Raw genomic sequence first — 22,946 nt, forward strand, 5'->3', positions numbered from 1 at the left:
TCAACCTCTACTCTACAGTGTGATGTATTTATGCCTTAAGCAGATGGAGAAGACAACGTGTTGGAGAGAAACACCAATCGTCAATCAATTCAAAAGAAATCACAGAAATACTCCTTTATTCCAAATGAAGGACCAGGTCAGCCAAATAAAACATGCATACGTTTGTTGTTGACATTTTCTATCTCTACATTATAGATATTTAATACATACATGATTCTATCCATACAAAATATAAAAATATGTGAGGCCTCATTTACAACCATATTTACATGGACTTCCTTAACTTAAAGTGAAATTATTAATTATTTTTCTCTATGTACACACTATGAACTGAATACAATAGTACAGTTTATCCTAAATCCAAATCACATTGCATGAAAAAAGCTCAACTGTACCGAACCGACTAGCTTGCACACTCGCTTGCTGTTGACATCAAAGATTGCACATCAGCTTTTAACTTTGTGATTTGATGGAACTGCACATGTGACTCTAACAGCCGTAATACTCAGGAGAGACATTAAATGAACAAACATGCAAACACTGTTGCTTTTCCACTGTAATTCATCACTGACTCTCAATTACATAATATTCAACACTCAACAACACTTAATAAATGGACTGCGAGTTTAGATTTCTCCTTGTTCCAGATGGAAGATGTTAGTGTTCACCAGCTGGAGGAAGAGTCATTGTTAGGAGGATGTTAGGAGATGATGCAGTTTTTGCTTTTCCTGCGTTTGTGGGTGTATAATTGCCCAGTGCGGTTGGGTCCTCCCGTCCCTGGGTTGTACTTGTGCACAAGCTCCTGGTTGCTGAGGTAGCGCAGCTGGATGGGTCTGGGGATCGGCTCGCCCAGAAAATAACCTTCATCCTCTGATTCGGAGGATGAGGAGCAGGTGGAGCACCAATCGTCGTCATAATCATCCCAGGAGTATTGGTTCAAGCCAGTGCGTCGGTTGGCTCCAGGGTTCTGCAGGGTCAGGTCTGACGTGGTCCTTGGGCACTGCCTAAAGAATGGAGCTTGATATCTGTCCCCTCCGCTTCCTCCTCCTCCTCTGCCTCTTCCGATTCCAAACTGGTCCCTGGCGCTCCTCGGTGGAGGGAAACGATCATAATCCTCTCGGACACACAACTGTGGTCTCTCTTGGGGTCTTGTTCTTCTTTCTGCCACCAAGTTGAGAGCGTTCTCTGAGCGAGAGCGACGGGATCTGCGGGAGCGGTGGTGGTGATGCCTTCGCCTCTGGGGAGTTTCTTCTGGGGCATTTATCCGGACACTTGCTCCCCTACCACCACCTCCTCCCCCACCTCCAACACCAACGCCACCCACCATACGTTCACTGATGGGTGGCAGACGGGCAGCATTGGCACTGCTCACCAAACTTACCCTATCTTCCTCCTGGAAGGTGAAGCCAGGCGGTAATTGAGTCATGCTCATACCCCTACCCATGCCAGGAGGGTCACTGTACTGCATTTTGTATTGGGAGGACCTATGGGGATCCATTTCCATGTAGGGCTGACTGGCGGTGAGGCTGTGGATGGAGTCAGAGCTACGAAACTGCCCTGAGGAGTTGAGGGTGCCCATGTTGCTTTTCTCTGACACGTTCATTCCAGAGTCTTTGCTCAGGTCTGGCATGGAGAAACGAGAGAGGTGCTCCTGACGCCTTCCTGCTCCGTCTGCTGAGTTTCCTGAAGAACAACAGCAACGAACAAAAAGTTAACTTTGATTGTTATCCCACCATTGTTAGAGAAAATATCTTAATATTCAACAACAACAGGTTTGATACTACACAGAAGCCTAATGACTATGACACCCACCTGCTCCGTTGGAGAAAGCCAGCGACTCCATGGATCCTCTTGGGGTCTGCTCGAGAGGGGTCAGTTGCTCTGGGAAGTTAAGTGCATTGATGGGGTTCCTGCTTCTTGCCACCTGGGCTGCTGCTGGAGGCCCTAGGTCTCTGTCCCTGTCCCTCTGAAAGCCATGCAAACTGATGGAGCGCTTGTCGGGGGAGAAGCCGTTGTGCTGCTGAGAGCAATGGGACACCTCAGTGAAACTCTTTTGCATCCTCGGTTTGGGGGGATAGTACTCCTCTGGAGCTGGCTGCTGGAACCACGCCTCATTCAGAGAGTGGCCCTTCAAGGCCGAGATGGGGGGTCTCTTTAAAGCTGCATTGTCCTTGATCCTGTGATCCTGCTGTTGATTATTCTGTCCGGAGCAGGCGGGGGTATAGGAAGTCCTGACATTGCACTGGCTGAGAAGCTGGAGAGGGGTGGGGCTGGCCGTCGGGTTTGATTGGTATTCATAATTATATCCGTCACCTGCTCGCTCCTGGTTCTGCCAGGCCGGCGGCTCGCGAGTCAAGCTAGGCGTTTGGCTGGAGAGACTCAGAAGATCCATTTGTAAAGAAAGTGGGTCCACCTCACCGGAAAACCTCTCCGTCTGCACACCACCTCCTCCACTCTTCCCCATTTTGGAGCTACGTCTGGACTCTCTGGTGGAGCGAGCGCTCTGGAAGGCAGAGTCTGAGGAGTCCGAGCCGTTAGGTTCCTCCCCGAGACTGCAGGAGCGCGAGCAGAAGATTTGGCCCTGCTTGGGCAGGAAGGGCCGACCAAGCAGGGAGCGTTTACAGCGGGCACAGCAGAAGCAGCCTTCGATGGCGTGCCAGTGCTGCCCATCGTACGTCATCTGGCCTTGATCAATTCCTGCAACAAAGACAAACACAGGAATCCACAGGGTTTAGATAAAACAGCCGATTTTGGTAGACAATTAGGAAACAAAACGACAAAAAACCAAATAACTTTTCTTTCGTTCATTTAAAATGTCTCTACATGTGATAATAGTAGCATATTAAAAGGTGCTTGTTAAGTGAGAATATGGAGCCAAAGGCTGTAATACATGACTGTGCATGAACACAAGACTTGGGGGCAAACTCATTACAGAGCTTGCCCAGCAGTATATAAACACATCGCATTTCGACTACGTTTCAAGTTGTCTCAGAGGGAAAGAAAACCAGCTATTTGCTAATGGCTGCCATCTGGTTTGAGCAAGTTTTCTGATGGTTTCAATTTATAATCAGTTGTGCTTTTTGGCCAAATACGTTTTTTCCCGTATCCTGTCTGACAAATAATTACAGAGCAAATTTGTTGAGAGGTATGTGCCAAAATCACACCTGGGCATCCTTTCAGGGGAAGCACGCATATGCACCGATATATACACACACATAGTTCTTAACAGGAGGTGGCATTGGGCCAAGAGCTGCTAATATAAAGGTTTCCTGCTGAAAAATCCCCCAGTTTCTTGCCCCTGTGGCTTTGCCTCTAACACTGCAGTTCTTAAGATTTTGGTTTGTTTATTTTTTGTTGTATAAATCTGTGATCATTGGGATAAAAAGTTATCACTATGGTCGGCCTTTACCCTAGTCAGGTTTCCACACTGTATGGTATATTGTATAAATATGTGTGCTCTGTAAGCTGAGGTCTCTGGCAATGGATGACATCATTCTGTGATAAACAGTGCTTAAGGTCGTAACTTTCTCTTCTGTGTTAGTTGCTAAAATAAATGAGGTCACTCTCTTGTCCACTTTATTTTTCCATGTCTCCATCGTAGCATATTACAATGTTTTTTGTAAGGGCTCCTTTCAATGACCCACAGGTGATTAATGAAGTTTATGTGAACAGTGATAGATGCCGGGCGCTTCTGTAGCATACCAATATGTTCCCCGCAGGAGTCGCAGTACTCTGCGTAGAGGGACTCAAAGCAGGAGCAGCAGTAGGGCCGTCCCTCCTTCATGATGTAGCGCTGCCCCCCCAGCACCGTCTCACACTCAAAGCAGCAGAAGTGCTTCATGTGCCAGTGACGCCCCTCTGCCTCCGTGCACTCATCCGCAAAGATGATCTAAGAAAGGAGAGATAAGACACAGAGTATCGTTTATCACGGGTCCTCGGAGGTATAAACCTCAATTGGGTTATCCCCGTGTGTTGAATGACAGCACAAAGCCTGGGTTCGCCCTCTCGCCCTCCTCCACCCACACTACTTTCATCTCCTCAGATAATCCTATTTTTCACTGACTTGTGTAGGAGGCTAATGTGTGCGGGGACAAGGTGGTGCATTTAGTTGTAATTACGCTGCTGATGTATTACCGGGGTGCATTTTGAAGTACTAAAAGTGTCCTTGTCCCCATTTACGGAGGGAGTAAGGCTGTGTTAATGGTTTGGAGATCAAGATATTGAGAGCTGACCCCATTAGAGTTTAAAAAAAACTTGCATGTGTTAAACTGTGACAACCTTGGTTGGGAAACATGTGAGCATTATCTCACAGCAGTTTGGTTTATATAAGGCATATACATTTGCATATATGTGCACAATGTTTACAAATGAATATATAAGGGTGACAAGTGTATCTGCTAACAGATGAACCTCCATATACAGACATGTGTGTGTGTTTGTGTGTGTATGAGAGACGGGCATCTACCTCATCGCAGGCGGTGCAGCGCGGCTTCAGCCTCTCGGCATGGTGCCGGCCGCAGTAGATCTTCCCGTCCTGGTGAAAGTAGATGAGGTCCACCAGGAGCTCATTGCACATGCTGCACACAAAGCAGGCGGGGTGCCAACACACGCTGTGACCCGCCCGAGACGCAAACACAGCAATGTCGCCTCCGTTTATCTGGCCCCCGCACTAAAAAACAGACAGAGGAAGAAGAATGTTTAGAGAAACAGGTTGCAAGTACGTACTATCTATCGGTATTTATCACTATTTGTATCCCACTGTTTCTTTGCCAAGTTTGGGAAGTGACAATACCAAGTAGCAATATAATAACCACCCATTTATTTTGTTTTCTAACACACTGTTGAGCAATGAAAGCGATAATGTTACATGACACTGTTAACCACTTTAAAAAATGGGAGGCTTGTGCAGTTGTGATTATGTACTTTTTCATATAAACATCAGCCAGTGGGATGATACTTTGGTATTTGTTTGTTAGTTTGTTTGTTTGTTTGTAAGCAAACAAATCCTGGATACTTTTTCTGAGCGTGCACCTGTTGAGCATCCCTGAAGAATGAGGAGACGAGGCACCATGTTGACACGTAATGTAAAGTAATTATTTTCAGGTTGTTGGGATATAACACAGTGAACGAAACATCAGTAAGGAAGACAAAAGTCACTATAGCGTGGTCTTAAACATGTGATATTCTATTGGTTTGAAGTTTTATCTACACCCACAGTCAAGGTAATAACTCATTCTTAGTTTAGTTATGTTTTAAAATGAGTGATCGTTTGATCTTTTAAATGTCACAGCACAGGGAAAAATACCTGTGACAATTTCCTGAAGGCTGATATCGTCTGCAGATATCTTGTTTTATCTTATCAACAGCTCAACGCTTCAGTTTACTGTCACATGAGACTCAAAAGCAACACATCCCGTCTTCACTGATAGGCTGAATCAGGAGCATTTTCTCGTGACAAATTGATCAACTAATCGTTTAAACTCTAAAGGAGATTTTTCTCTGAAGATGCACCTTTTCCAAAGAAAATTCCTTTCGCAGGATCCTTATCAGGGTCAACGTCAATGCTGATACTGATGCAGCTTGGCAGACTAGTGCGTCAATGTCTTTACAAACATTTTGCATGAAACCTGGACTAAAACAGAGCACGAGTGTTTTGAGTTTGTATGCATGCGCTGTTTCTGCTAGGGCACGGGCAGGGAGAGGAAATTAAGTGGCTCTCGGAGAATGTTGAAGGATGGGGCAAAGGGGAGGAATGAAAATGGAGAGATGCTGCCTACGGGAGGATAATAGGGAGAGCCGGGTCGGCATGGAGTTGAAGAGGTAGAGAGGCTGGCGCTATAAACAATGGGGAGTGCTAACGAGACAGGGGTGAGGGATCAGGTAGGCAAAGCAGATTTAGAGGGGGGGACAGGAAGAGGGAGACTGGGGGGGGGGAGTTACAATCAGGTTATCTAACTGGCACAAAGCCTGCTGCTGCAAGGAGGCCAAAGGGGGGTGGGGGAATTCAATCAATACACACTCTCCCAACAATCTGTTCCCTCACATAAAGTGTGTGTGTGTGTGTGCGTGCGTGTGTGTGTGTTTGTCTGCCGAGTGAATGAGAAAGCACAAGCTGTAAAGCACCTATCCACCCGGGGCAGCAGCACCACAGAGTGAAGCTCTACTTTGCTAAAGCCTGTTATGCACTCTGTAACAAATGTCGAGCGGATGAAGAAGTGTGCTAGTTTGTTGTTAAAAGAACACTTCATTGCACTCTGACGTTCCCATAAGGCCACTACAAGAGCACAGGAAGTAAACACATTTAATATCTGATGGCACGCTTGGTACCACTGTGATAAATCTTCAGCTGGAACTGTAACTTCATCTCAGAGGCAAATACTGTGAATGTCTGAGTGTGACAGCTGTTTTGTGGAATGAGACGCGTCATAGTACACAACATACACACACATGCGACACCTCAGCATTCTTGTGCAACACTTTTGAGGATATATTTGACAAGGTCGCTGCATTGTTATAAAAAGGAGACAACTGTTGTGTCCCTGTCCTTCATATGTCATCCTCAAGCACCTCGCGTACATCATAACAAAGACTTGATATGTCAGCCGACCGTCCAGTAAATCTCTGGCACCATCTATCGCTTACATTCGATCCTCATGAGCCACCTTTGCTCCGGTCACATTTCACTCACTCGTGTGTCAGGAGGCAGCGCAAAAAATGACATTTAGATGTGAAAATGATTGTTTGCTTTCACAGCATCTCTGATCTTGTCATAGATTTCACTGCTACACGGACATGATGTAAAAGTTATGTATCAGACATTTTTGTGTGGTTACCTGTTCGCAGATCGCCCCGGTCATCGTCACGGGGAACGGACGCACATTGCCACGGCCCAGGTTCTCCCGTTTACGCTGGTTACTGAAGAGCTTCAGCTCTCGCTTCTCCTCGTCGTCCAGGCTGTTGCAGTAGCGTAGCTGCACACAAACACGTCACATAAACATACATGTGTCAAGTTTGATCTGTTATGTATTGTCAAACGTTGGTTTTGTGGCAAATATGTTGCATATCCACAGCAGACATAGAGGTCTGTCATGGCTGAACAAGCAGAGATGTTAAAAATGACTTTTACAATGGTTCTGTTTGATTCAAGCATCCCTGTGAGTCATAATAGTGGTACACTGAGTCAGCTGGCACGACACCAGGACTCTGACAATGAAGCAGTAAATGGATTTCCACATTACCACCTCAGACAAGGAGTTTATGTCTTAATCTATGTTGCTTGTTATTCAGCAGGATTACATCAAAATCACTCAAATTTCAATTTCGAATGAAGGGAATGGGTGGATAACGATAGCGGCAATGCACTCACACGTGCACACATGCTGATCTGATGCACAACAGTTTAAGGTACACAGACAACAGGGTGAAAGACAGGTTCTCATATAAGAAAGGATTGCGTTGAATGCCACTTGCACAAACATGCAGCTCAAAAAATGACTGTCTGCATTGACGGTAACAACTTTTTGGACGATAGAGTCAATGAGCATGCAGGAAATAGAACTGCAAACCGCTTTACAATGCACCAATGTTAGAGTTCTCATACAGTATTCTACTTTGAGAAGTATAAAACAAATTGGTTTATAATGAAACAGTCTAGATAATTAATGAGAAACATTACTTTGATGTGGTGAGCGCCTCGGCAGCGTTGAACACTCAGAACACCCTTCTCCTAGATCTTTGTTATTTACACCTGTGCTTTTCCTACTGTGACATGTCAAAATGTGTTATATGAAAAAGACCTATGAGAGGCAGCCATTGGCATTTCTTAAGTTTTAAGTCTTAAAGAGTCTCCCCCTCTTTGTGTTTCCATCACAAGTGGAAATATGCTGTCTCAGCTCAATGTTTTCCCCACTGGGTTTAGGACGGAGGAGGAACATGCTGGAAGTGATTATTCAATTTCATTAGTTCTATCCTTTTTCATTCCAAGAAAGAGAGATCTTCAGCCATGTTTGTGCACCAGAAATTAGAAGTCGTGGAGGGATCTATCCTCAAGATTTACTGGAAAATAATATTTATTAATTTCAAAGCACAATGCAGTGCAGAGGCGGCCTTGTTCCATGCTAACACAAATCACAGCCGCCATCTCAAATTTGTTTACGGACACAAATAGGCTTGGTGCAGTGCCCGTTGACAGTTATCCACCAATCAGAGTTTAAGGATTAAGAGTCTTCCTACATTGTTGGCTAGCGTGCAAGCTACACTCGTGCAAAAACAGACACAAAATGGCATCAAGCATGGGAGAGATTGCAGCAATTGTTTAGTTTTTAATTCACCACACGACTCAATAACCCCATCTCCCAAACAGAAACTGGGTAACATGAACCTGATTTTAGACAGAATAATGAAATAGAATTTAATGGTTATTCCATCTTATTGTTAGCCACTGGTTTCATACTTATATGCCCAGATTAACTGTGATGACTTATTGATGAAAAATAATTAAAGAGGTAGCTAAACACACACGCACACACACGACCCACACTATCTCATTCCCACTCATTAAGAGGACAGACTCCATTTTTCCTGGGTCTGTCTCATCCCGTTGCCCCCTCTTATCTCTGCTTTGCCCCGAAGGAGGAGAGGAAAGGGAGGGGATTGATTGGTGGATAAAGATGGATGGATGAAGGTGGTGGTGGGGGAGGGCTGGTTGTTTTGGACTCACCTCATTGTCGTGGGGCGGGAGCTGATGGAGCAGCTGTTTGATGCGGTATTTCTCTCCTGGGCTGTTCACATAGGGCACCTTGTCCTCGGGCAGGGAGCTGTAGTACTGATGGACCTGAGGAGGAGACAGAGGCACAGAGAGGGTAGGAGATGAAGAACAATAACCTAAATACAACACATAGACTGGATGACTAAACAAAAATACACTTGAGAACAGCCAGTGATTCATTTCATTATTGATTTAACTCTTGATTTATTGTTTTTCATTTATCGATTTTGTCTATTCAATGACACAATATAAGGAGCTGTTAGGTCATCAATAGGAGAAGCTGGGACCTGCAAATGTTTGATATTATTTGCCCCCCCCCCCCCCCCCACACACACACACACAGACACACACGAATCACTGATTTATGGCCCACCAATCGAAACTTAATGGAACCACACCGCCCCATCTCTGCACACTGACATGGGAATATGTTACTGATCTCAAATATGCAGCCCCCCCCCCATGTATACGTGCACACACAAATATGTGAGTAGCACCTATGCATGTATGCAGTGCACGTGCATACAGCAAGATTAATGCTAATCTGGTCATTCCAAATCACTGGGACATTCTTTGCATTACAGCGGCAGACAATGAATCTCAGGGTTATTTATTGCAGTCTTTTTTATTACACTGTAACAGGGGGCCGGGGTGTATCAGAGGTCAGGCAGTCATATATGAATGTGAGTGTGTGTGTGTGGGGGGGGGGGGGGTGCAAACCACGAAAGCCACAGGGTTTCAAGGGAGAATTGATAACAGAGGTCAAATACAGAGAGAAGAAGAGGTGGAGGAGAGGAGGTGTGGAGAGGTAATACGAGACAGAACGAAAGTGTTAGATGGGTGAACAAAGTGTGTACTTAAGAAACATGACAATTTGATTATTTGAGGGACACACAATACAGCAGAGTGAAGACTCACAAAGAGACAACATGATCTATACCTGCTGACTAGGTCAAGACCTGTTTTAATCACCTGTCTGTCTCCTGATTGGATCTACTAAGCAGAAGCCACCAGCTTTGTCCTTGGCAATAACATAGGATTTGTCACACACAAACAAATTAACTTGGATAAACCAAGGATCAGCGCCAATTACCAAAACTAAGAGCCGACTGGTTTCTAAAACTCTCCTCTGTATCAAAGGCAGAGTGGATAAAGAAGCCTTATTCGATATTTTATTGTTGGGATGAACTAAGAGGAGTTGTTCTTAGTATAGCCTCCTGCTCTGCTTTGGTCGGTTTTCACCAGTGTTGACGAGGGACGAGGACCTCGTGTCCTGCAGCACACCTCAGGACGCCAGGAGGTCTGGAGTGTCTCAGGATAGTTCATGAAAAGGAGACTGACTTTGGTCAAGGATTGATAAATCCCAGAACACCTTTATGCACTTATGGAGAAACACATGCACATGCTACCAGATATGCACACACAGACACGTGCAAACACACACAGCTAATGATAAATTACGAAACATGCTTTCAACAACAACAGGGTTACAATCTGGAGGTGAAAGGCTCATCGCCCCGGGGGAAAAGATCTAAAGACAGATAACACACACACACACACACACAGACACACGCACACACACAATGGACACACAGTTGCAGCAAGAGCCAGGAGGAGCAGCTTGTGATAATAACTGTAATCGAAAGCAGACAGCTAAAGACAGGGCAGAATTTGGAACTGTACTGAAAGCAGTGTTTTAAAGGCGAAGGCGAATGGTAGGATTTTGCAACTGAGTGACAAGAGCAATGGTTTCCCACAGATGGTTTCGATTGCTGTTAATGGCCAGATAGCCAGAGGTAAAGATACCACCAGGCACTGGGACGGACATTCCCTCAACAAGCCGCTTTCCAGTGGTTAGTGGACATAGACACTATACTGTTGAGAAAACACTGGCAGAAACAGTCAAACATGGTGGGAACGATGGTCTTTTCACAGCTAACAGAGTAGTCTTTTCAGTCTTTGTCCTGTTCTCTTCTGCTTTAGTGAGATGCTGGAGTTTGGCCCAGCACAGCAGCTCAGATTTGGGATCAAATCTTTTACGTTTTGAAAGTGAAAAAGATCGTAGCTCGGTTGACACAATTACAACGAGGATTGCTCATTGCAGCTTGTTTAGCTGGTGAAATGTTAACCAGCATCCACAACTTAGCTTGTTAGCCTGGTGACAGTTGTTAACCATTGGTGGCAAGAGAAAAATAGTGAGTAAATAAGCAGGCCTGATCTTCCGGGAAAAATAAATATCAAAATTTACAAAGGGATGACTTATTTATTTTCTTTCAAGAGATCTCCTCATTTAGCATTAACATTTCAGATGATCTGATCACCAGTGAAAGGCGAAGCACTGAGATCTGATCGTTTATCATATTCTGAGTTGGTTTGGACCAACGATGGCCACATTCTAATTTCGGTATGTTCGTCAGAATGAAATCTGCCAAACTGAAGTACTCCATGTTAAAACGTACAACCTTCAAGCACGAGGAAGAACTTACTAATTCAAATGGTTTTCAAATCACATAAACTGGCTTCGTCAACGATGAGCAGATAGAGATAGATTACGTAAGTATGTCAAACATCCTCAGAGATTTTGTTTGCCTTGAATATGACCCAGAATAGATCCAGTCTGCTGTGTCCCAGTTCAGGAGCAGCATCCGTTTAAGAACCAAATCTTCCATTTCACTATCATTTAAAAGAGTTAAGCATTGAACGCTTTAGTCTCTTTGTCGGTCCCTTTGTAACAGTTTGTCAAAGAAGAGCAATAAATCCTGGGATAGGTTGGCCTGGGAAGGATCCACTTGTTGGAGCCTTTGTTTCTGAGGAGTCAGTACGCATTAATCGGCTCCATTTGGAAGAACCTATGAAATGAAACAGCCTAGTCGCACTGCAGTGAGTAATCTGTCTTTAAACGCAGCCTTTGAAGAAGAAGGCCCCTGAATTGAGACACAGCTTTAATTGGTGTAATTTTCTGCCTCTTCTCTTAATTTTTTATTATTTTATTTTATTTGCCTTTATTTAACCAGGTCGGTCCCGTTGAGATACAATGACCTCTTTTGCAAGGGAAGCCTGGCCAAGACAGCAGCATACAAAATGTCAAACAGTCACAAGACACACACAAATCACATAACACAGATCAAACAAGATAAGTTCCCTGTTCCCTTAAGATAAGGCAACAGGACTAAAGCTCCGGATTCCCACCAAAACAAGAACAAGTGTGGTATGAAGCCGCTCCAATTTCTCTCACACGAGTCTTCAAAGTGTCAAGGTTTATGAGCTCCTTTAACTTTAGGGTTTTTTGCAGTACATTCCAAGCAGCAGGTGCAGCGAACTTAAAACAGTGCTTACCAAATTCAGTGTGTACTTTGGGCATAATTAATAAATAAAGCTCATTTGAACGTAAGCAGTAATTGCTCTGGGATTTAAAGATGTACTTACATAAGTAGTGGGGGAGCAGACCCAAGATAGCTTTATAAATAAAAATATGCCAATGTATAAGGCGGCGTGCTGCCAGAGATGGCCACTCAACTCGAGCATATAAGATGCAGCGGTGAGTGAGGGCTTTACAACCAGTGACAAACCTTAAGGCACCATGATATACAGTGTCTAGAGAACGCAGACAGTTTGCTGGGGCATTCATATATAAGAGATCACTGTAATCAAGTACAGGGAGGAAAGTGGTAGCAATCAACTTTTTTCTGGTAAAAAAAGAAAAACAAGATTTGTGACGGAAGAAGAATCCCAGTTTCACTCTTAATATTTTTACCAGATTTTCTACATGTGGTTTAAAAGAAAGTCGATCATCAATTAAAATGCCGAGATACTTGTAACAGTTCACAAGTTCAATTTCATACCCTTGCAATGACAAAATGCTGGGTGGAGACACAGGCACTTTTCTGCCATTGGAAAATATCATCAGTTTGGTTTTGGCGGCATTCAAGACAAGTCTAAGTTCAATGAGCTGATTTTCCACAAGGTTAAAAGCAATTTGTAAGTTGCCAAGGGCTTCGGCAAGAGTGGTGCCACAACAGTATATAACTGTGTCATCAGCATAAAAATGAAATTTGGCATTTGGGACGTTACTGCCCAATGTATTTACATAAATAACAAACAGAATCGGGCCAAGAACTGAGCCCTGTGGCACACCAGTAGAGACATTTAGCAGTGTGGATGAGCTGCCTTCAAAACAAACACATTGTTTTCTATTAGACAGATAATTATTAAACCAGCCAACAGCCTGCTCAGATAAACCTATATCAAGCAGGCGTTGCTTCAGAATGGAATGATCCACTGTGTCAAAGGCCTTAGAAAGGTCAACAAAGAGAGCTGTGCACACTTTCTTTTGATCCAGCCAGTCTATTATATCATTAGTGAGTTTGAGTGAGGCTGTAGTTGTGCTGTGTTGTTTCCTAAAGCCGGATTGGTATGGGGAGAGAATGTTGTTAGTATGGAGAAAATCTTTCAACTGATTGTTTACTAGACCTTCAAGGACCTTTGACAGGATGGACAACTTGGAGATGGGTCGATAATTATTCAAGCAAGTAGGGTCCCCTCCTTTCAAAAGGGGAAGGACGTAAGCGACTTTCCAAATTTCAGGAATACAATTTGTGGTGATAGTGAGGTTAAAAAGATATTGGAGCGGTTTGGCAATAAAATCAGCTGCTAACTTTAAGAAATATGGTTCCAAGTGATCTGGACCTGCAGATTTACTGATATCAAGAGAGCAAAGAGCTCTATGGACCTCTTCCACTGAAAACAACCTAAAAACAAAGGAAGGTTGACCAGCAGGGATAAGGCCTTGAGACATGTTTCCAACATCTGGGGCAGAAGACGCAATATTAAGGGCAGGCATAGCAATCGTGGAAGAAGACCGAGAGAATAAGGAGCCAGAGGCAGAAAAATGAGTATTAAAACAATCAAGTATAGTTGCCCATGTCAATTTCCAGCAGACTAGACCCGAGGGAGGTGCACTGGTCCCTCCTGCTGGTTAAAACAACTTCAGAAGGCCAGCCATGAACAGAACTTACTGTCGTCCTAGTATTGGATCATCCCAGAAAATAGCAGGTATGAATTGGGCCTAAAACAATCAATGCACTGAACAAATCTCATAGGATAGCCTCATCATTTATCTCTCATTCAAAGCGGCAGGTTGTAATATGGCCAGGTCAGAAGCTGCCAGTTTTCATTATCATTGAATAAAGGGGGTCTAATTGTCCTGATGTCCATTCTTGAACACCACAATCTAGCCTCATGTCCTTTTTTGACATCCTTTGTCTTCTGAAAGTTAATTTATTCACATCCGGACTCAGGTTCTATCACAGAGTCTGGAAATAGCTCTAGTTTGCACAACACACCGGATTACTATTTAAATATCCCACATGTGAGCAGTCTGAAAACGCATACTTCATGTTCAACTGCAAATTAAAATCAGATCCACGAGTCTGCACATTTGACTGAACCTAATCTATTGCTATGTGAATTACAAAAAACAGTAACGTGCCACTGCTGAGTAACATTCTTGGACTTAACAAGCTGTAACTTGGCAACATGCAAGATTTTATATTGAGATGGATGGAGGGACGAGGGTGAGAGGAGACAGTGAGAGAGAGAATACTGGCAGGCTCCTCCATACTGCAGCTCAATAACATTGCCATCACACTCTGTAATGGCTTTGTTTGGTGATAAAGATTCATGTATTCAGCCACTGTTGACAGAAATACAACTCACGCTGGAGAGTTGACCGGTCCCAACTAAGTGCAGAGTTATCCCCCATAATCCTCAGATATCTCTGACTGAATACCTCAATTCTGCTCAGAAATCTCCCGTTACTGAGCGGTGACTTTACACCACAGATGGCTGAATAGGGCTTGTCCAAGGCACCGGCTCCCTAAGGGGAAATTTAAACCCACTGTTAAGAATCCTGGAGATTCGCTCTGTGTTTTCCATCTCTCTCAATTCTCGCTCTTTTATTACTGCATGCACAGGAAATCAGGGCTTTGAAAAGCTGCACATCAGGTGCACTCCTCTGTTATGAGTCACACAGCAGGTTTTCACAGCTTGAATGACTTGCATATCAGGTTGAGAAACTAGAAATTGTTATAGCTGTGGACAGATTTCCTGTAATGCTCTTAAATGGCACAATTTTTCCACCAGGTCTTATTGTTATTATCAAAATACAATTATATTCATATTTGTGCAGCATTGTGCCGCTACAGTACAGCAAAGCTCAGTTTCCATTATGACCTAACTGTTCCAAAGGTCATATCACCCCTGGATGAGAACCTAATTTACTCCGGGGTCAGACGTGTAACCCTGGGGGGGGATGAAAAATAGCTGCGCTTAGTCCTCCGAGGTGAAAACAGGGGGCTGTGCCAACACCGCGTATTGACCAATTCATTGCTTTTAACACACCACCAAAATGAAACCAGCCCCCATAAATGTGTCTATTAACCCATAAAGCTGGAAACCCTCCCACATGAGCATTGTAGAGGGGATTTTCTTCAACAAGCGTGGGGGCATTTAATGCGTGCTTAGCTGAGCCTTTGTGAGAGCAATGAAACCTACTGTAAACATGTTTGCAGGCAGAATGAAATGGAGATTAATTTGACTGCGGGAGCTTTATAATCCTTGTTAACCATTATTCTGCAGAAAGCCCAGACTGCATAAATCGTGAAATATCATATAGTGAGGTTGAGCTCTAAATGAAGGGTTAAAAAATATAGAACACTACACGCAGTTTGGTGCCTGGAAGTTTTAGTAGGTTTATACTGTCCTGGAATTTAATTAAATGAATTTAATTTTATAACTGAAACCTGTCTGCTTATCCCTGGAATCCTTCCATCCTCTCTCCGTCTGGCCCTTCAACCACCATAATGTTTTGTAGTGCTGATCTTTGTATGTTAATTTAAAATATGTAGCTGTTATAGATTCCTGGACTTTCATTGTCATTTGATCTCTTTTAAGAGACCTGACATGCAGCGCATGCCTGTTCTCAACACCTGCTTCAGAAAAACACAACAATATTATAAATAGGATCAGAGCCTTTCTCAGAACAGCACTAAGATATAGGATGAAATGCCTACATGCCTTCATTTCTATTAAGTTGTGTTTGGACTGTCAAGTGTTATGGTGTGGATGACAACTTTTGACACTTTGACACTTCCTGCATGTTCAGAAACGATTTTGGGATCTGGCCACTGTGTAGTCTCCACAATCATTTGTGATTCAGTGCTGACAGAACTGCGTAGAAAACCTTCAGTTTAACAGAAAGGCGTCATTGGTCCAGGTCCTGTCTGGTGTAAACAACATGGCCTAAAATTGCAGTAAGTACACCATGCTGGTACCTGTTCAGGTTTGAGTCCGGGCGGTACCCAGGCATACTCCTCCAGGGCACAGCCAGAGTCGTCGTCTGAGGTAGAGTTCCTCTGGAAGTCGTACATCAGCTTGGTGACCGTCTTCTCCATCTCTACAGGCATGGCTGGTACTGCATGCTCCTCACGACGACACTTACAGTGCACACAGATCTTCCTACAGAGGAAAAAGACAAAACATCTGTTAGGCCAAAGTTGTGTGTGGACTGCACTTCTTTTTAACAAGCACAGATTTCATGGAACAAGAGTCTCCAATTACGTACCGAAGCAGTAGTTATTCGACCGTCTCAATAAAAGTGTGATTTGTGGTTTGTAAGTAACTTTTGTGCCTTGAACTCACAATAATTCAGAATACACAATCATTAGATTGAAAACAAGTTTAATAAATCACTTTGTAAATAGAACTGCATCTCGGGCAATAGGGTTTTACCATAAAAAAAAGATGTCATAATGTAGAAACTGTTTGGGCGACTCAAACTTGCCATTAATCAAATAAATAAATACATAACCCAAATAGCCGAGAACAAAATGAACATCTGTCATGCAACTCCTTTAAAGTTCTGCGAACCACCGTTGACTTTTTTACAAAAGCACATAAGGCGTGTGCATGTTCGCAGACCCTCTACCCATAAAGCATGTTGAAAGGTCAAGGCTTCCTGCTGCAGCTCTCACACTAAAATGTCAGTGCCACAACTGCAAGGCTCAACAATCCTCTTGGGCATCAAGTATGAAGGTATAATCACAAACAGGTGATGGAAATTAGCAGAATATTGAACCAATGACAGTGATGGAAAGCAGTACTGTACAAACACACCAATACACACACTTTCCTATGAACAAGGCTGGCGAGGAACACTAACAGATGCTTAGCCAGGACAGTGCTCCACACTCATTAGTCAAACGGACCCACCCAGCTTCAAGATGGAAAGTGTTCATGTGTGAGTTTCCACAGTGAAGGAAGCCTGGGTGATTGACAACGATACTCCTCCTACCTGCTCTTTCATTTCCAGTTGTGTCCAGAGAGTAATGAGAAGAGTTATCATATATGAAAGACTCGAACAACTGCTCTCGAGTGTTGGCGTGCAACATTTTTGGGATTAACAGTCAATGATTACGAGAATAAAACCGAACCTGTGAAACATCTCAGAAAAAGTAGAACAGGATTTGGTTAAACACCTGAGTGCATGGATTCAAACTAAAATATAGGCCACCGTCACTTGGTCTCTGCTCTGATCCAAAGGGAGCAGACGTTGCATTCATATAAATTCCTGTGTCCTTGACAAGTCTAAGCCACTGCATTATGAAGAAACTCTGGGTGGTCAGAATGTCACATCCCACTAACCCTTGCTGCCCCTCAGGCGGCCAAACAAGGGAGACAATCCCATTAGCTTCCCAGACGGACGCCTGCCTGTCTGACAGACAGCCCTGTGCGGAGGAGCTTAAGGACACTAAGGACACTGTTTGACAGCCTGACAACCCGACTGGCATCAGATCTGTTTGTTTAAAGTGCTTGAAGCACAGACAGCACTGTGCGGAGAGCCGGACGGGTCTCTCTTTGTATGTTGCTTAGAGTAGCACTTCTTGACCAAGGGTTGAGTCTTGGTTAACAAAGCACCTTATTCTATTTGGCTCAGCACTGATGGATTATGATGACAGAACAGACATTGGAAAGACTTGAAAACCACTTTCGAGTTGTCTATTCAAACCTCACTGACGTGCCGCAACTGGTTACATGAGCAATCTTGACAAGGAAAACTCACAAATCTATAAGTCTAAAGTCTGACAAATTTTCTGTCACCACTTGAGAATCCTTTCCCCGCACCAGGAGACTTTACAACCTTTTACTGTCTGCTCCAGCTTTCCACACCGCCCTGAGCAGAAAAGCCAGACCTCTGTAAATTCTGCTGTCATGGTGGACGACTTCAGGAAATGACTCCATAAACATTAGCAAAACGCACAGAGGGTTGAGATATCTCTGCCACGACGAGTGAAGCTTATGATAAATAGAGGAGTGATGCAGCTCAGGCAGATGAACTCATCAAGTAGCTGTCAAGCAAGCAGACTGGCAAAAGGTTGTTTGGAAAATCCCTTTTATCCAGCTTGATACTCTAGCCAGGGGCAACACAGCTTCCCTACCTTCACAGATTTAAGGCAGATTAGTCAATTGACTAGCACTAAAAATGCATGCATCTACAAGGACACACAAACTCAAGGATAATGGTAGAAAGAGCAAGACAAAGGCACTGAACATGTAGACAGAAAACCCATGAGGACTATTCTTCTGACATCCTGCCAGCTGATTATAAGTTATCTCTGCCTTAGGATGGGGAGAGACACTTGGAGATACGAGCATACAAATAGCCAGAAGGAGCAGAACAGATCTGAAGGAAAGCATTTCACACTGCATTCCTTCTGACAGGACACATCACAACATCCCAGCTCCACAATCTTCTTGCTACAGTCTACCCAGAGTTAAACTTGGAGGTAAAGTCAGCTTGCGACCTTTGAAGCAATGCACCTTTCCGACCCACACTGTCGGACCAGATGTGTGATGATGACCTTCCTCGAGTGATTCACCTCGCAAACATCCTGATCTCTCTACATCGGTGCTGGCAAAGATACGGTAAGCCCACAGGGGCCCGCTGCTCCTTCCCTCCTCGTCTATCCTGATGATTTACAACAAGGTTCATGCACATGCCTTGGATTTCCCCTTCTCTGTAACTAAATCCCCTGACTTCCCCTTGTAACCTACACCATTTCAATTAGGGAAGATTTGGGAACTTTGGTCATACAAGTCAAGTACATCACCGACGCCTCATAAACGACTCAGGGGTAAATAGCGGGAGGTTAAAATGCTGGTTCTTTATTCAGATGAGACAGGCACTTCTTCCCCTGGGAGATATAAATGCTGACGAATCATTTGTGAAGTTTGTTTAAGCCCTGGGGGGTATGCTGTTGGTTAGTGATCCCGGAGACCATGATGTCAGTGGACAATGATTCACCATTTCAGGTTAATTATCGTCACAGTCTTCTAGATTAGCTTTGTAACACTGGCAACGGGGGTTGTTTCCTTGCATAACTAGGACCTGATAGGGTACTCTGTTAGATGTACAACCCTGCTTCAATCCTTTGCTTTTAGAATGGATTTACCAGCCTACAAGCAAATGGGCTTCACAGCAATATGGTTCTATCCTCAGGGCTAGGGTTAGAATTAAGAGACTGTTCAACACAAACTTTAAAGAGTCATCTGACTTAACTGTTTCCAGAAGCAATTTCAGAAAGTACGGCCTTGCCGAGTTTGAAGCAGAAGTCTCATTCCACTCTCATTCCTGAGAAGCTCTCAAAACCACTGCAGCCTTTCCATGGCATCACTAGTCTAGATGGTCAGATTAAAATCCCATCTTGCAATGGCAGCTCTGCAGAAAGGCTGAGGTTGGTTGTCAAGCGAGGAGAGAGCAGAGGAGAGATCAGCTGGGTGCACACTGCAGCCACATCTTGGATTATTTCCCCCTCTTTTCCTCCCTTTGTGCTCTATGGAAGACGTGTAGGGGACTGGGACAGACGCTTCTATTTAACAGCCTTTTGTTTGGTTCATATGACATTTCCACTTAGTGGTTTGAAGCTATTGTCCCCACTTTCATGAATTATTTATACAGCAATATACAAAGTCGGGTTGACGTCAGAGCCATTTGGACTTAATCATAGCTAATGACTGGAGGGGTTCAGAATCAGGATTGACAAATTAGTAAAAAAGCAGATGCAAAATCCTGCAAACAAAGATTCAACCTGCATCCAGCTGACATAACAAATTACAGTGAACCAAAGTCATGCTCTCTTTCCAACTAGCCTCCTGTCCACTAGCCTCAACCGGACAGTGGAGCTTTTACTGTAAAGGGCAGTGACGTATATGCACAATTGTAACTGACAACAAATTTCAAGAATGTTGTAATGTTGTTCTAACAGTTTGGATATGCCTGACAGATTAATCAAGCCTATGCCAACTGTTACATCCACACAACGCCTTTCGTTCTTGCACTTGAGGCGCAATTACTCGATACAGTTTTCTCCAAAATGATAGGTTACGCTGCTAGGAATTAAAAAAAGTCGAAAGGTGCACGGCCGGTGAAAATGACAACAGCAGCGAGCAAAAATATCAAGCTTAACCCGCGCAAGATTTTAAGTACACAAGGAGTCCTACTCTGCTTGTGAAACTGTTATGATGTCTTTCCTGGCTCAGGATGTGTTTTTTCTTTCTTTCTTCAAATAAACCTTACGACGTCATTAAGGGATGTAATGATAGGTGTGCTATTGAGTGAAAACATAAGAAATAGTGTTTCTGGAGTTTGAGCAACATTAAGGAGCAAAAGTCAGAATAGCTTGGTCTTTGCTGGTTCTACATTTGTGTTCATCCGTCTCATGTGAGAGTCTCAAGTGAATTGCTGGAATTTAATTGTGCACAGAAGACCAGACATAGGTTAAATGCTGATCACTATCTGAACTTGGTTGAAATAAAAATGTTCAGCGAAAGGGGAAAAAGACAATGTCAAATATGATCAATTCCTTCTGCCAGAATAAGCCAAATGCTAATAGAACAGGGACTAACCCCTAACTAAGGTGGGAATTTCAGTAGTTTCAGTAGTTTCACCAACTGCAGAGGACACAAACTGTTTTACTCAAAAGTCTAAATAAATAGTCACACACCTTTTTAATGTATAACGTGGGCAACATCACTTCCGTTCTCTCTTGTCTTTTTAAGGAGTAAACAGTGGCTGACAGGATTTTGTGTAGAGTGGTAAGGAGAGAGCAAAGGGGAGAAAGAGATATTTTTGTAACATCAGACTGGAACGCTTTCAGCTCCAGCCCAACTATACTTGAGACTGGATCACATTACTTATTCATTCACTGCTGACTTGTTCCATAAAGTGACACTGCTTTGGACACAGAGAGGGGGAGTCATGGGAGAGCCATGCTTCCAGGACCACCTCAGTACAGACTTTAAAACCATTCTCACACACCCAGTGCAGATGTATCAAACATTTGGTGATTGACTTATGATACGTTGTGGGAGAAAATATCTCAACCAATCTGCCAGGAACTTTGCAGAATATTACGTTGACTTTCCTTTTAATGTGTCAGTGGGAAAATGCCGCAACCAGTGAGGCTCTGACATGTTTCCAGAGGCAGTTGTGGACGTCAGAAATAATGTCGGTCTGGCTCCTGTCAGCTCAGTTACTGTTTGGGCTGCTCTCAGACCAGTGATCCTGCAGCTACATTATTCATTTCAACCCCCTCCCCGCTCTCTCTCTCTCTCTGTGTACATTCATGTGCTAATCCGGTGACCCCGTACACTGCCAAAAAAAAGTAGCCATCTTAACGGGTCAATCGCTCTGAATGGAGTCTTTTAATGGTCTCCGTAAGACAACTGCCATGGCGATGCGATTATCCCACATGTTTCCAAAACAGTAAATTACAGGAAACAATTAGAGCTTTTTCATGAACTGTGATGATGTAAATAATCACAATTTACGCAGAAACAACCTGACACAAGTTGATTTAGAGGGCACGGGATATAATAAACATTTTAAATATTTTTCACGGAGGCCATTCTCCTATATCTGTTCATTCACAAGGATGTCTACAGTCCATATGGCACAGAGGCCGCACCACAAAGACGTTGTGGCTGGCAGGCGCACAGTGGTAGCCGGAGCATTCACGCTACAGGGGGTGGGGTGGGGTGGGGGGTAGAAAACAGTGAGAACACGTCCGTAGAGGAAAAGCTACAGTGCAAGTACGGCAACTCTCGAATTCCCATCGGTGTACCGCCGAGTAGTCCGTGAGGAACCTGGTCATTTCAGCCAATAACGAAGTTAGCAGAACAGACCTTTTAAGGTCAAGGACTTTAAAGAGTGCAGATGACACTAGTTTTCGCCTCCGTAACAAAGAGAAAGCGGTTAAAGTCAGAACCAAACACGACTTCATTGTGACACATTGCCATTACGCGCATTACGCATTTAAAGCGCCCGGCGGTGACCGTGCGTCTCGCAAAGAAAACAGCTCCGAACCCACATCCTCAACGAGCATATACCGTGCTGCTTACCTTCCTACAGACTGCGGGGGGCTGGAGCCACAGCCCGGACCTCGGTGCTGGTTGCGGTGGAGCAAGTTTTATGATACGTCTTCCTCATCTCAGAATGTTGTCACCCAAGTCCTCACGTAACACCACAGCATTCAGCACGGAATCCCCCCCACGCTCCGCTCCCAGCCTCTCACCCTCGGTGTGTGTCGGCACCCCTCTGCTACATGTATCCCCTCCGGTTCAAAAGCCTTCTGTCGACCCCCTGTCCTCCGCAAACACACTCAGCACTTCTGCAAACGAGGAGCAGAACTTAGAGGGAGAGCCGATTTAAGAAAGTGCGTAAAAACAGGTCCCCGCAGGTCCAAACAAGAGTCCACGGAAATGTTTTCAATCCCAGGGAATAAACGAGAAACCTTCCGTACGTGGCTGCGCTAAACTCTGAGTCTGAGGATCCGTGTGGACTTTCTGTGCGTAAAGGCGCTGCGCACTGGAGCTGCTCCTCTCGCGGCTCAGCTCGCTGCTGACCGACCCACCGACGATCTGCGCTTTCATTTTCAAGTCAGAAAAATAACACGGCCTCTTCCGGTTGGGACTTTCAAAATAAAGCAAGTCCGTACATATATATATATATATATATATATATATATACATATACCAAATGACAAATAAACTGTCATATCCTTCAACTGAAAATATGTTTGTTGTTAAGGGAAAAAGCTCAACCAGCTAAGAAATATAATGATAT

The 22,946-nt window shown here is 44.0% G+C and overlaps 1 protein-coding gene across 1 annotated transcript; it reads right to left on the reverse strand.

Annotated features, from left to right (window-relative positions):
* Positions 1–88: 88 nt before the first annotated feature.
* On the reverse strand, positions 89–22,736 carry prickle2b (prickle homolog 2b). Its single transcript, XM_053410728.1, has 8 exons — positions 22,223–22,736; positions 16,099–16,282; positions 8,720–8,833; positions 6,834–6,971; positions 4,466–4,669; positions 3,703–3,889; positions 1,813–2,697; positions 89–1,683 (listed from the first exon to the last, which is right to left on the reverse strand). The coding sequence occupies exons 2-8, from the start codon at positions 16,228–16,230 to the stop codon at positions 701–703; spliced, it is 2,643 nt and encodes an 880-aa protein (XP_053266703.1). The 5' UTR covers positions 16,231–16,282; positions 22,223–22,736; the 3' UTR covers positions 89–700.
* Positions 22,737–22,946: the final 210 nt, after the last annotated feature.

The sequence above is a fragment of the Pleuronectes platessa genome, chromosome 2, assembly GCF_947347685.1.
Source record: "Pleuronectes platessa chromosome 2, fPlePla1.1, whole genome shotgun sequence".
Taxonomy (NCBI): domain Eukaryota; kingdom Metazoa; phylum Chordata; class Actinopteri; order Pleuronectiformes; family Pleuronectidae; genus Pleuronectes; species Pleuronectes platessa.

Bases quoted from the DNA above. Each gene is read 5' to 3' on its own strand.
- prickle2b (XM_053410728.1), bottom strand. From the start codon at position 16,230: ATGCCTGTAGAGATGGAGAAGACGGTCACCAAGCTGATGTACGACTTC. The intron at 6,972-8,719 runs GTGAGTCCAAAA...GTTTGTGTGCAG, and splicing joins TCCCGCCCCACGACAATGAG to CTACGCTACTGCAACAGCCT. The intron at 2,698-3,702 runs GTATGCTACAGA...TCTTTGTTGCAG, and splicing joins CTCCTGCGGGGAACATATTG to GAATTGATCAAGGCCAGATG.